This window comes from Carassius auratus, chromosome 23 (assembly GCF_003368295.1).
Source record: "Carassius auratus strain Wakin chromosome 23, ASM336829v1, whole genome shotgun sequence".
Lineage (NCBI taxonomy): Eukaryota > Metazoa > Chordata > Actinopteri > Cypriniformes > Cyprinidae > Carassius > Carassius auratus.
Window position 1 is genome coordinate 9,831,881 of NC_039265.1, and position 12,400 is coordinate 9,844,280.

The window sequence follows — 12,400 nt, forward strand, 5'->3', positions numbered from 1 at the left end:
CTTGAACTTGGAAGTAAGTAAACTTATTCTTCCTAATTTATTTATTACCCCATCTGAATATATGCTATTCAGACCTTTACTTATTTGAATGCGTTTTACCCCTCTTCCTATTTTGGTTATACACTTAACCACTATTGTTTTACGTATTGATTTCCTCTTTTTAATTTCATTTTTGCATATTTTGCCCATTTATTAATTTTTTTTAATTTTCCTATTTCTTACCATTTCTTTTGTGTATCCTAGCCTGGGAACGACAAACCTGAGCCCTAAAAGGAGACATTGTTATCCCTCACTACGAGTTCAAATAAATTAGAAAGACAACCCTCTTTCACTTAAAGTTTATTTTGTTTGATTAGTTGTGCAGCAACTAACACAACGCTCTCCTTGTAGTTGAGGTAACCGCTTCTGAGACTTACCATCTCCGTCCTCTCTCTCCTTTACTTTCCTCTTCTCTTTTTACATTTGTAGGACATGTAAGAACCATCAATCAATTCTAAGTGAAGTAAATACACAATCGTGCCAAAGACGACGAATTATCCTTATGAATTTGATTGTAATCATCCTCTCATTTGTTCTTCATAACCTCCCTACATTTGGAAACGCAATCCAAGTTTTAGCATCTCATCCAACGTTGAGATCAATTTAATAGAGATACGTGTTGAGCAACTGTCGCCTTCGCTGACTCCCTGGTGAGCGGTCCAACTGAAAGGTGTACGGTGTCAATCCTGTCAGACTAAGAAAAGAGATATCAGAATTATTATTGTATTCTTTTGTCCAAAGCAAGAAATATAATAATATTATTTACGTTTTTGATAACATTTAATTGGAAAAAATAATTTTCCTCATTTGAAAAACAGAAATTTTGCTTTGTCATTTGAATTTGTTTTTCACCTCTGTCTCTCTTTCCTCTTCCTCATTAGAGTGACAAAGTCTTCGCATCTCTAGTCTACTTAGACACCCTGAGAGCAACACAGTCATCACCACATTTCACTAGTGGTTCACAATCACTGATACAACACTTAGTTGTCCCACCACACATAGGCTTTTACTCCAAACAGATCTGTGTCAGTCTCTCTTCTTCCCAGCGTGACAACATGCCGCAGACTGCAGACCCCATTTCCCATGGGGAAGATGTGAACATTTGGCTGAGAGGCATAACAGACAGCCTCACTCCAAAGACATTTGAACTGTTATTATTTTTAATAATAATCCTAATCCTGAGAAGATTCCTGACACAAGATTCAAGCCAGAACAACAACCACGAGGAGCTAGTCAAGATCACGAGCTCACTAAGCTATGCCTTCACAACCCAGCTGAAACTGAGCGACAAGCACATCACCCACCTTCAAGAGGAGCTGACACGTGCTGAACGTCGCATAGACAAGCTGGAAGTGAAAGTTCAAGATCAACTCAAAGCACCCAGCGAGAGGAGCAGGATACAACAGAACAAGTTATGAAGCTCCAAGCAGCCCTGGCAGCAGCTCAGCTCGACCAGCAACATGCAACGGCTGCTCAGAAAGACCTGGTAAACAGACTCCAGTATGCCGAACAGCTACTAGAGAAAGCCAAGATAGACATCAGAAACAAGAATTCTGAAAATAGTGCTTTGAAAGACCACCTTGAAAGGTACAGAACTGAAACGGACAATCTGACCCACAACTAGACGATACCAACGATGAGCTCTACATGGTCAGAAAAGAACTCCAAAATGCTTACAAGCACAAACAAGAGCTAAGGAAAGAGAAACCTCTCTTAGCCTCATCACTGCTGAGCAGAGCAGAGTCCCACGTCCAAGAACTGGCATATGACGAAAGGAGCGAAGGGCCACAACCCAAAACCTCACCTGCCTTCGCCACACAACCCTTTCCTGCCAACGAAAGAAAACCTCCCGTCCAAGGCCTTGAAGCTGCACACGGGATGACAATCAAAGACCTCAACAAGCTGTCTAAAAACATCAGCAGGTTCAACCCGAACTCCACAGAAAGCCCCGACATCCAAGCTTACCTGCGAGATATCGAATTTCACCTGGAAGTGAGACCTCATGTGACTGACAGAGACTGGTTATACCTCCTTAGAGCCACGTCCAGTTCCAAGGTACGAAACTTTCTAGATCGACAGCCCAGTCAAACCAAGTCAAACTACCAGCGACTTCGTGAGGTCCTGATTAAAGAGTTTACAGACCCAGAGTCTGAACATGGACTGTTAACTGCCTTGGAAACCAAACAAGGTCGTCAAGAGACTCCACAAGCTTACTACAACCGACTCCGACAATCCTACTTTGGTGCACACAACAACTCTGACCTTGAAGAGGATGTGAACTTCAAAACCCTCTTCCTAAAGAATCTGCACCCCGGAGTCAGTCACCATCTAGGTGTCATGGCCTGTCCGAACTCCATGACCATCCAACAGTTGCGTGACCTAACACAGAAGGCCTATAACAAGCAGAAGTTGGCCTCAAAGAAAGGTAACAAAACCTCCACACTCTTGAACTCTGTCAACAAAGACTCAAGCCTTGCACTGGACGACACCCAGTGGCATCACAACACCAGAGTCTTCCATCAAGAGCACAGAGAACGTGACGCCCATATCCACGACCGCTTTCAGCCCAACTGCTGGAAAAATCCATGGGACCAGCCACGCTTCTCAAGAAACCAAAAGGATAACATCTGGAAACCTAACCAGAGATCCAAAGGTAATCACCTGACTCATCCAAGAGCAATTCGTGTGGGTAAGCGACAACAAAACCCACCTCAGCACCACTCAGACATGCACAGTGCTGAGTATGCACAAGAACATAACCGCTTACCATTAGAAGACACGGAACAAGTCATGGAACAACTAAGAGAGTTCCTTCAAGACAATTTACATGCATATGACCACAAAGTTGAGTCATGCTCGCTGTGACCAGCGACAGAACGGAAGGCCGGTGATCACCTGGTGCACCACATCAGAGATGACAAGCACCTGTTCAACAACAACCCAGAATGAACAAGTCTTTCACGGCCAACTGTTGATGAAAAATCTGAGGTACTAAAGGACATCACCTCAGTCACTAACAAACTGTCAAATGAACTCCAACTCCAAGTTCCAAATTCCCTGTCTGTGCAACAGCAACCACCAGAGCACAGAAGGTCAGAAAGTCTGCTACAGCCAGAAGGCATCACAAAAAGAATGCAACATAGGAGACAAGTTTTGCAACTCAGCTTCACACAGCCATGCCAAACTGCCTCCGACTGTCTGCCAAAGAACCTCCTGCCTTGCTGGACTGACCCCTCATTAGACCATGGACACGCCCTCATCCAAGCCAAGGATGCTGAGAGCCAGTCTTAAGTGACATGCTAGAAAAAGGGGGAGACAACACAGACTTGAACAGATCTGACCACACATGCACTACACCAGTAATACACAACATTACCTACACCCAGAGGTAAACACATCTACTGATAACACAGTCAACAAACATATTCTTCCCACAGGTAGAATATCCAACTTTTAGCGTAACAAAGTTACACATACCCACCATGAAGAAACGTGCAGCCATCCTCACAATAGGTAGAACACCTGACACTAAGTTAAGGTTCACGACACACTAGCTGCACCTGACATCCTAGCTCAATAGTAGTTGTAACCCATGCTAGGAAAACCCACAGCAGCCTTGTTTTGTTTTGTTCTTCTTCTACCTATCCTTCTCCTTCCCCTCTTTCCTGAGTAGGTGAAATGCCTAGACACCCTGCGAGGGTCGAAGGTCTGATATTAGGATTGACTCGCAACACCTAATATCCGCCAGCCACTCTAAACTGAATGGAAGCCAGAGAGCTCCATGCATGATAGGTCAATCCATTGAATTGAAAATGAAATTACTAGAAAACTAATGGTAAACATGTAAAGTAAGACAACCTAGAAGAACCAAACAAAGTTAACCACAAATTTGATTGATGAATCAAAATAAAAACAATTTCCAAGACGATCTAAACTATCCTCAATGTGCTAAACTACATTGACTAATTGAACTTAACCACGTGTACCTAAATAACCTGATGCCTGCACCAGTACAGTAACTGTCATGGAGGTGTTGTCTTGCTGTTTGCTGTGTTTGTCTGCTTCTTCTGCCTTTGTTTCTCCAGCGATCGACGATGTCTTCACCTAAACACCTCGCCGATCGAAAGGGGGATATATGTAGCAGAAATGAGTCAAATCAGACAAATCAAAGAGTCTATCAGAGCTGTGTGCACTGAAACATGAGCTGAATTCCTCAGGAAGTCATAAATCAGTTCTAGTGCCACAGGAACTAAGCAAGATAACCAACCAACCAACTTGTTCACACAACAGCTTTCAACATAAACACCAATAGAACAATTATTAACAATTTTAATTCGAAGAAGAGATTGTCAAATTTATTGTTCGTGATTGAAATGCAACGCTGGACATCACATGGAAACCCAGGAGATCAAGTTAAATACTTGCATTGACTTCCCCCCCCCCCCAGCCAGTGAAACCAGACTGAAATTCCTAAGGGGGAAGGGCTTTAAACCTTTGTCTTCACAGAAAAGTCCTTTGCCAGAGAATGGCAAAGAAACTGCTTTTTATACATTATATATGGACCAGAATGAACTCAAAAAAGACTTATGAATGAATCATTCCATTGCTTAACTCCATATTCATTTACGTGTAACCCACACATTTGACTATCATGTATAATCACTTATTGTGTATGTCTTTTGATAACTATAGGATACCTAGTCATGTCTAGTATTCAAATAATCGCATTTTCTTGCTTGATATTGTCCTGACAATCATTTATTTGTAAAATATATCATAATCATGTTATAGGAATCATGTCCAAAATTAGACCCTGTGAGGCAAGAACCACATGCTTGGTAAGATAAACAAATGATTTATGATACCCACCCAAAGAACATATCTGATTGGTCAAGGCAACATTTGAGGGGTGGCCAACAGGAAGTTTTAAATACTTTGGACACGATGTAATTTAGCTTTTAGTCATGCCTTGCTTTTAGTCTGCTTTTAGTTCTAGTCTAGCTGCTGCTATTAGCCATGTCGGCTTTTAGTTCCAGCCTTGCTCGTGCTATCAGTCATGCCTGCTTTTAGCTTGTAGCTTTGCTACCTAGCTTTAGCTTGTAGCATCTAGCCATGCGGTAGTCATCATTGTTCTTTGAGCGCGGTTCCAGCGTGCCTGCCTGCTGCTACTATGAGAAGGAACACAACCTAGTCTCGTCAAACTTTATTTCTTTTCTTTTCCGTTTGAGAGTTTTCGTGTTCTGAGTTAAGTTTTGTAACGTCCATACAACTTCAACCAGCGAACACGACTCTGCACTTTCAGTCAACGCCCAACAACCACGGGCTTCCCAAGACGTCACTTCAGAGACTGAACTTCCAGCCAATCAACGACCTCGGGATAGCCCTTTCACCGAGGCTCCTTCTTCACAGGAGATGCAAGTAACTTTACCTCCAGACTGTGACCTTTACTGGTGTATCTAATATAATTTTAACCTCATTGAGGAACTCAATGCGAGCGCTAATTACGTGATTGATGGTTGTTCATGTTTATGCAATTTAACGTATTGCTGTTAACTTGGGATTCCATATTTCCATTCTCTTAAACTCATCTTTCCCTAACTTTTGACCTTCCTGCAACTTGTGTGAATGTATGTGTGCGTGCGTTTATGTTAGATTAGTTTATATGTCTTAGATTTATCTAATAAAGCCTTATTCATATTGAAAAGAGAAGTATCTTGTGTTTTGTGCTTACAAGTTAATGTCTTAAACTGCCGATCTTGTTACTGTGCTAATTGATAGTGTTTTCACTATAGTTTGGATATTAGTATCCAGCGCAGATTTGATGTTAAACGGCTCGTTCACTGAACCGCAGGCGCGTCTCCGTGAACAGCCGTGAAACAGTGATTCTGTTCAAATTCCCTTTAAAATCTTAAATGATTCCCTTTGAGCTAAATTGACCTGTTTCCCTTACACGAGATATCCAACAAAACTCAGTTAGAAACAAACATGACTTAAGTCTGTTATCTTGTTGAGATGTCTGACTTCTTAGTATGTGTCAAATTAAGATTTAAAAGGTAACAAGTCATTTCTGAGCACCTGGTGATATGAAATGGGAATATAATGACTGTTGTCAAACAGGTTGTGTGCCAGCTCACTCACCTAACTTCAGCTGCAGCTGCAGATTGTCAGATCTGGGGTTGAAGGGTCTGGAGAACTCGATCCACATCTGGAAGGTCTGTCCTCTGCGGACGATCAGCTTGTCGCTGAAGTAAGCGTCTGTGTGATGCTCGCGGCGGTTCGGCCCATCCTTGGATTTCAGGAAGTCGACGGAGAGAACCGTCAGAAGTGTGTCTGTGAATGAGAGAGGAAACGTTTACATCTCCCTGAAAGCATCAAATCTCAGTTTGGACTCTTTTTCATGCACTAGAGTCTCCCTCCTCCTCTTCCTCTTCCTCTTCTTCCTCACCTGGAGTCGCAGCTGCAGAAACACTGGCACTGGGGACTCCAGTAGTGCTGCGGTTAAATCGAGACATTTCTACGAGCAGACTGAAAGAAAGAAAAAAAAAAATGTGTTAAATCAATCAGCCAATAAAAAATATATATATATATATATATATATATATATATATAAAATATTAAATAAAATAAATGTAATAAATAAATAAATATCAAAATTGTAACAAATACATTTCTAATAAATAAAACTAAATATATATTTTTTAAATCAAGTAATCAATAAAATATATAATAATAATTTAGTCGAGCCAGACAGAGAAGGAAGTCTTCCCAGAATGCACCTTCAGCACTAAATGCTGTAAAGATCATCATAGTAAAGAATCAAATACTAAAACACAATCATGTGTCTTTTCTTGTTATGTTTCCTCATCGAAATGTCAGGGCAAAGCCTGCTGACCAATAACCTGACCTCATGATCCTCTCATTTATAAATTCATACAGAGATTAATGACAAACTCTTTGTCTTACAGTGAACATTTAAATCAGTACAATTATAAAATCATTATCGAGAGTTTCTTGCTTCTCCTCCCAAACTGAACGGCGAGTCATTATCATATTTCTCTTAGACTCACAGCTGAATAAGAATCTATGGAGCAGCTGGATTAAAGTGCATGACATCATCCAGCTGCTGAACCGGACACATCATCACGTGTAAAGCCATGCAGACACATCAGCCTGCGCTCAGACTGGACGTGGTGTTTAAAAAAAAAAAGAGTTTGACACAAATCGGGGTTTTCACACTGATGTCACAGAAGAACCAATTTGAGTTCTGAAAAGAACATTTCTGAGAACAGTTCTTAAAAGAACGCTTTATCTTCTAGTGCAAAGAAGATTTGAACAGTTTCCACTAATAAGAAGGTTTTATGGAATGGAAAGATTTGACGGATGTTAAAGGTTCTTCATCAAACCATCGATGCCAGTGAAGAACCTTTATTTTTAAGAATGTATAATAACTTGAATTTTTAAATAATCAATAAATAGGTCTCAAAGTTAAGCATATCTAAGTAAAAATGCATATATGGTAAAATATATGGTTCAAAGTTTATTAGTTTAACTACGCTTAATCAGTTTTATATAAAGTCTGTTATAAATAATGTTGGCAAGGCTTCAGGTGACTGAACACTGAAACATCTACAGCTTTGTTCTCAGCTAGATTCTGAAGGTTTTTTATAGAAGGGTTTATTTATATATAATTAATCTGGTTTTATACAGCATATTATTCCTAAAAATTGTATTAAAACTTTGTTTTTCCCAACTCTTGATAAAAATAAAAAAAAATGTTTAACCTGGCTTTATCCAATGTTCAGATTAATTTTCTGGAAATATATGCAAGTTAGTGCCTATTTAATTACATAACGTCTTATTTTGCGTACTTCAACATAAAATATGAGAATAACATAACATACATAGTGCAATATAATTTTTGCAATTCTTAATTTAAGATATTCTCCTGTATTGTCTTGCCATAATGCAGTAATGGTGCTCTATATATTTTCAGTATATTCATTTTGAAGCGTAATGTTTCTTAAGAAAGAGTGCTGATAAATGCAGTGTGTTACCTGTGTGTTGCTGGAGTCCAGGAGCTGTGACAGACGTCTGGTGTGTGTTCTGATGAATGCTCGTGGCTCTTATTTAAGTGTGTGTTGACACTCCTCCTTCATTACAGAGGAGGTGACAGGCTGAAAAACAATCATGAATGCATGCATCAGAATCAGATCAAAATCTGTGAATCACAAAGAGAAAATAATTCATACAAAAGCCACGACAATAAATATGTTTCTGCTGCCTGAAAGCAATTAACAATCTGTTCAACAAGAATATAAGCCTTTAAAAAAATGCATATTATTATTGTTGTTTTTGATGTTGTTGTTGTTTTTAATCATGCAGAATTATTATTATTATTACATTATGGGTAGTAGTAGTATTTATAAGGATTCTGAAATGGCAATAATACTAATAATAACAACAACAATAATGATAAATTATATAAATTAACAAGATTATAAGCCTTATAATAATAATAATAATAATTATAATAATAATAATAAATATGTTTTTATTAGTTATTATTATTATTGCTATTTCTGTAGCTTTACGTAAAAAGCGCTATACAAATAACTTGAATTGAATTGAATTGAATTTTGCAGTACAAAATGGTTCATAGATATATCTATATTGTGCATATCTAACCTTTTGAACCTTCACACCCAAATAACAAATGCACACACTCATGAACACATATAGAGATATTAATATTAATTCATCATGCCTCCGTAAAGCCTACATAAGGTGACACAGAAGAAGAAAAACCTGATATTTCACAAAAACACCAAAAAAGTGGAAATATTAGTGAGATTAGTATGAAGAAGCAGAAGAGGTGTGTGTGCTCTCAGTATTTTGTGTCATTATTGTCATCAGTCTGGTATGATCAGAGCCGAGTGTGTGTGAACGGGTGGCTGGATCTGGGTGATGCTGTCTCATTCATAACAATTACACAGACATTTATCAAACTCTTTCAGGCCAAACGACTGACCGCTTTACAAGTAACAGCCTGTGTGACAGAACCAGCTGCATATGAAAATAATAATACCTATCTGCATTCACCTTCGTCTCAAAACCTGGTGAAAAGAGGGAAAATATTTGTTTTACAGTCTGAAATATGAGTCTAAGGTCAAACTAATCATATGATTAAAAAGAAAACCTTATTTTAATATCCTAAAAAGATGAATGGCCATCCTTTTGTTTAATAGAGTAATGATAATTATATGAGTCTGATTAAGACACATACCCACGTATTAGCATTTCCACAACGAACTCTGGACATAAAATGATTAAGTCAAACTTGACTGAATGTGCAAACACACTTCATCTAGACGTCACACACACACCTGAGCAGAATCAGCGGATGTCAAACAGTGATTCAGGACAGACACACACTCAATTAAACACAGACCTAACTGATGAAGAAACAGAAGTCATAAACATGTCATGAAGATGAAGAATATTCTTGTTTTTACACACTGACCGTCATCAAACTGACACACTCCAACCTGCATGATCTGAAAAATTAATAAACATACTATCATTTAAAGTTGGTTTTGACCAACGATCCAGAGCACTGCTAAAACTGATTGAATCACACAATTTTGAGTTTCTATCTCGTGATTTTATGGCAGTTATTTCTAATTTCTCATATATCTGTGAGTTTATATCTCGCAATTCTGACTTAATTTCTCATAATTCTGAGTTTTTATCTCACAATTACACCAAATCTTTAGTCAAAAAATAAATTTGGCAAGTGAAAGTTTTGAAATTCAAAATTGCCAGTTTGTCTCAAATTCAGTTCTGAGAGATGTGAGAAATAGTCATATGTAAGATATTGAGATATAAAAAAAAAAGAAAAAGAAAAAAAAGTCAGATTTGGAAGATATAAATGTTTTTTTGCTGTGAGAAATTTTATTATAAATTCTGAATTCTTAAAAAGTCAGAATTACGGAATACAATATCAGAATTCTGAGATATAAACTGAAAAATTGTGAGAAAGTCAGAATTGTGAGAAAAAGTTGTGAGATACCTGAAAGATGTAAACTGTGTTATAAACCCTTTGCAAGAAATAAAGTCAGGATCTAAACATCATCTAAACAGTTCTGACTTTTTCCTCAAAATGAAACAAATCAAAATGGAAAAAATGTAGAACTGCTAAAATTGTAAAAAGTTGATTCATCCAGAGGAAAAAAAATAGAATTGTGAGATGTTAACTCTAAATTGAGAGATATACATTGTGAATGGCAATCAAAGCTTGTGAATTGTGAGATAAAAAGTTCTAATTATCTTTATATGTGTGTGTGTGTGTGTGTGTGTGTGTGTGTGTGTGTGTGTGTGTGTGTGTGTGTGTGTGTGTGTGTTACAGTATATGCATGCATATCGTTTCTGTGTTGTAATTCAAAAATATATAAATACAAATATTTAAATTCAATTAAAAATGGATTTCAATCCATTAAAAATTAAGATGCTTAAACATTAAAGCATGAAAAAATCACTGTATTATTGTAATCATAATTTAAAATACGTTATTATTAAAGACTTTTAATAATAGGAGTAGGTTTGATTTTGACATTGGTGGGGACAGAACAACACCCCTCTCTCCTCTCCATCCAACTAAAACCACATATTCACAGTTCTGACAGACTTCTGTCCACAGTTTCATGTCATCTAAAGTCTTTATTTAAAGCCTAGCTATGGTAGCTGATATACTAATAAATCATGAAGAGATAATAATTCATCAGATAATAATTGCACAATTTAAATTATGTAAACCCAACAACATTAAAGCAGTGGTTTTTAAAAGATGTTTTCTGTGGATTGTTTGAGTACTAAAAAGAGAATATGGCCAAATATAACTTAATTAATTTGCGTTTCCATTCTGAATGCTAAATGTCATATAAACAAAAATCTCAACAAAAAAAAAAAAGTCTCTAAACCTTTCTTTTATAAAAAAAAAAAAAAAAACAAAAAAAATCATATCACGGTTATAGTTACCAAAATGATCCCGTTTATAAATATTATCAAGATATCATTAAAATGTCCTGGAAATTTTCAAAAAGTACTAATTCACACAGTGAAATCATTTTACCAAGTTTTATGTTGAAAATACAAATACAATAATCAGCACTATGTACAGAACTAAAAAATATTTCTACAAGTGTGATTGCATCGTATAATAATTACTGTTAATAGTGTTCATCATCTGATTGACTATGTCTTGTATTCATTTTTTCAGAAAATTCCTGTCATATGCACACAAACTGACAGTCACCACTTATAAGCTACTACTAAATATTGTAGGAACTTAATCTTCTGTAAAGTTGCTTTGCAATGATTTGTATCGTAAAATATACAAATAAACTTTAATTGAATTGAATATTTGCTTTTTGGTTTTCATGAAGTAAAATAAAATAAGAGTATAGTGGTGGTTCTGGTAGGTCACGTGAGTCAAGCTTGCATCAGCTGACTCTCAGCTGATCACATCTTCCTACTGTAATACAACACCTATCCCGGCATTCCTATATGAACTCTATTCAGTATTACTCAGCAGCTTTTTTTAGCTTAGTCAGGGGCAAATGACCCTCCTCCATCCCCAACTCCTCTTTTCACCACAGCTTTCGGATATTCCTTTATAAATCAGACTCCTTTATCTTGAATATTGTTACACTTAAATATCAATAAGTACATTAATGATATCTGCTTTTTTTCTGTTCTGTTTAGAGGGGTTATTATTTGAAACTATTTAACTACAAACTATGTTAAGATAGTAATAATTTAGCATTTTTAGGTATTTATTTTAGAAACATGTTTTTAAATATGCATATTAACACTGAATACAAACACGGATAAAAAATAAGCAAATACAGACATGCTATTTTTAATAAGATCTTTGGCAAAAGAAAAAAAAAAAAAAAATTATGAATTTTAGCCTGCTGAATGTTAATTATAGCTCATAGTCTACTTTTATAAGCATTTGCCTGATGAAGTCAGACTGAAACGTTGCGTTTAATAAAGTTTTTTTTAAGAATGAGCAAGTATTGATAGTGTGCAGGTTCATTACTTGTTTTTGATTCAACTGTTTGTTTGATTTTGTTCCCATGCACATCGTTTCAGGTGTGCTGAGTTTATGTTGTTTGAACTATTATAGCTTACTTAACAATAAATAAATAAGAAAACATAGATAAAAGTCTATAATGTATTGTATTTATTTTCTGAGTTTTTTTTTTTTTTTTTTTACCATTATTATTATTTGTAATATTTTTAACTATTGTTTTTATGTTAAAAACAAAAACAATTTCATTATTTCATATCTTAAAAAGGG

General features: G+C 36.6%; 1 protein-coding gene across 1 annotated transcript; it reads right to left on the reverse strand.

Annotated features, from left to right (window-relative positions):
* Nucleotides 1-6,100: 6,100 nt before the first annotated feature.
* LOC113040869 (coagulation factor XIII A chain-like) lies at nt 6,101-8,199 on the reverse strand. The gene is made up of 4 exons (XM_026199069.1): nt 8,094-8,199; nt 6,485-6,564; nt 6,178-6,369; nt 6,101-6,114 (listed from the first exon to the last, which is right to left on the reverse strand). The coding sequence occupies exons 2-4, from the start codon at nt 6,549-6,551 to the stop codon at nt 6,101-6,103; spliced, it is 273 nt and encodes a 90-aa protein (XP_026054854.1). The 5' UTR covers nt 6,552-6,564; nt 8,094-8,199.
* Between the last annotated feature and the right edge of the window lie 4,201 nt (nt 8,200-12,400).

Bases quoted from the DNA above. Each gene is read 5' to 3' on its own strand.
- LOC113040869 (XM_026199069.1), bottom strand. From the start codon at position 6,551: ATGTCTCGATTTAACCGCAGCACTACTGGAGTCCCCAGTGCCAGTGTT. The intron at 6,370-6,484 runs GTGAGGAAGAAG...TCTCATTCACAG, and splicing joins TTCTGCAGCTGCGACTCCAG to ACACACTTCTGACGGTTCTC.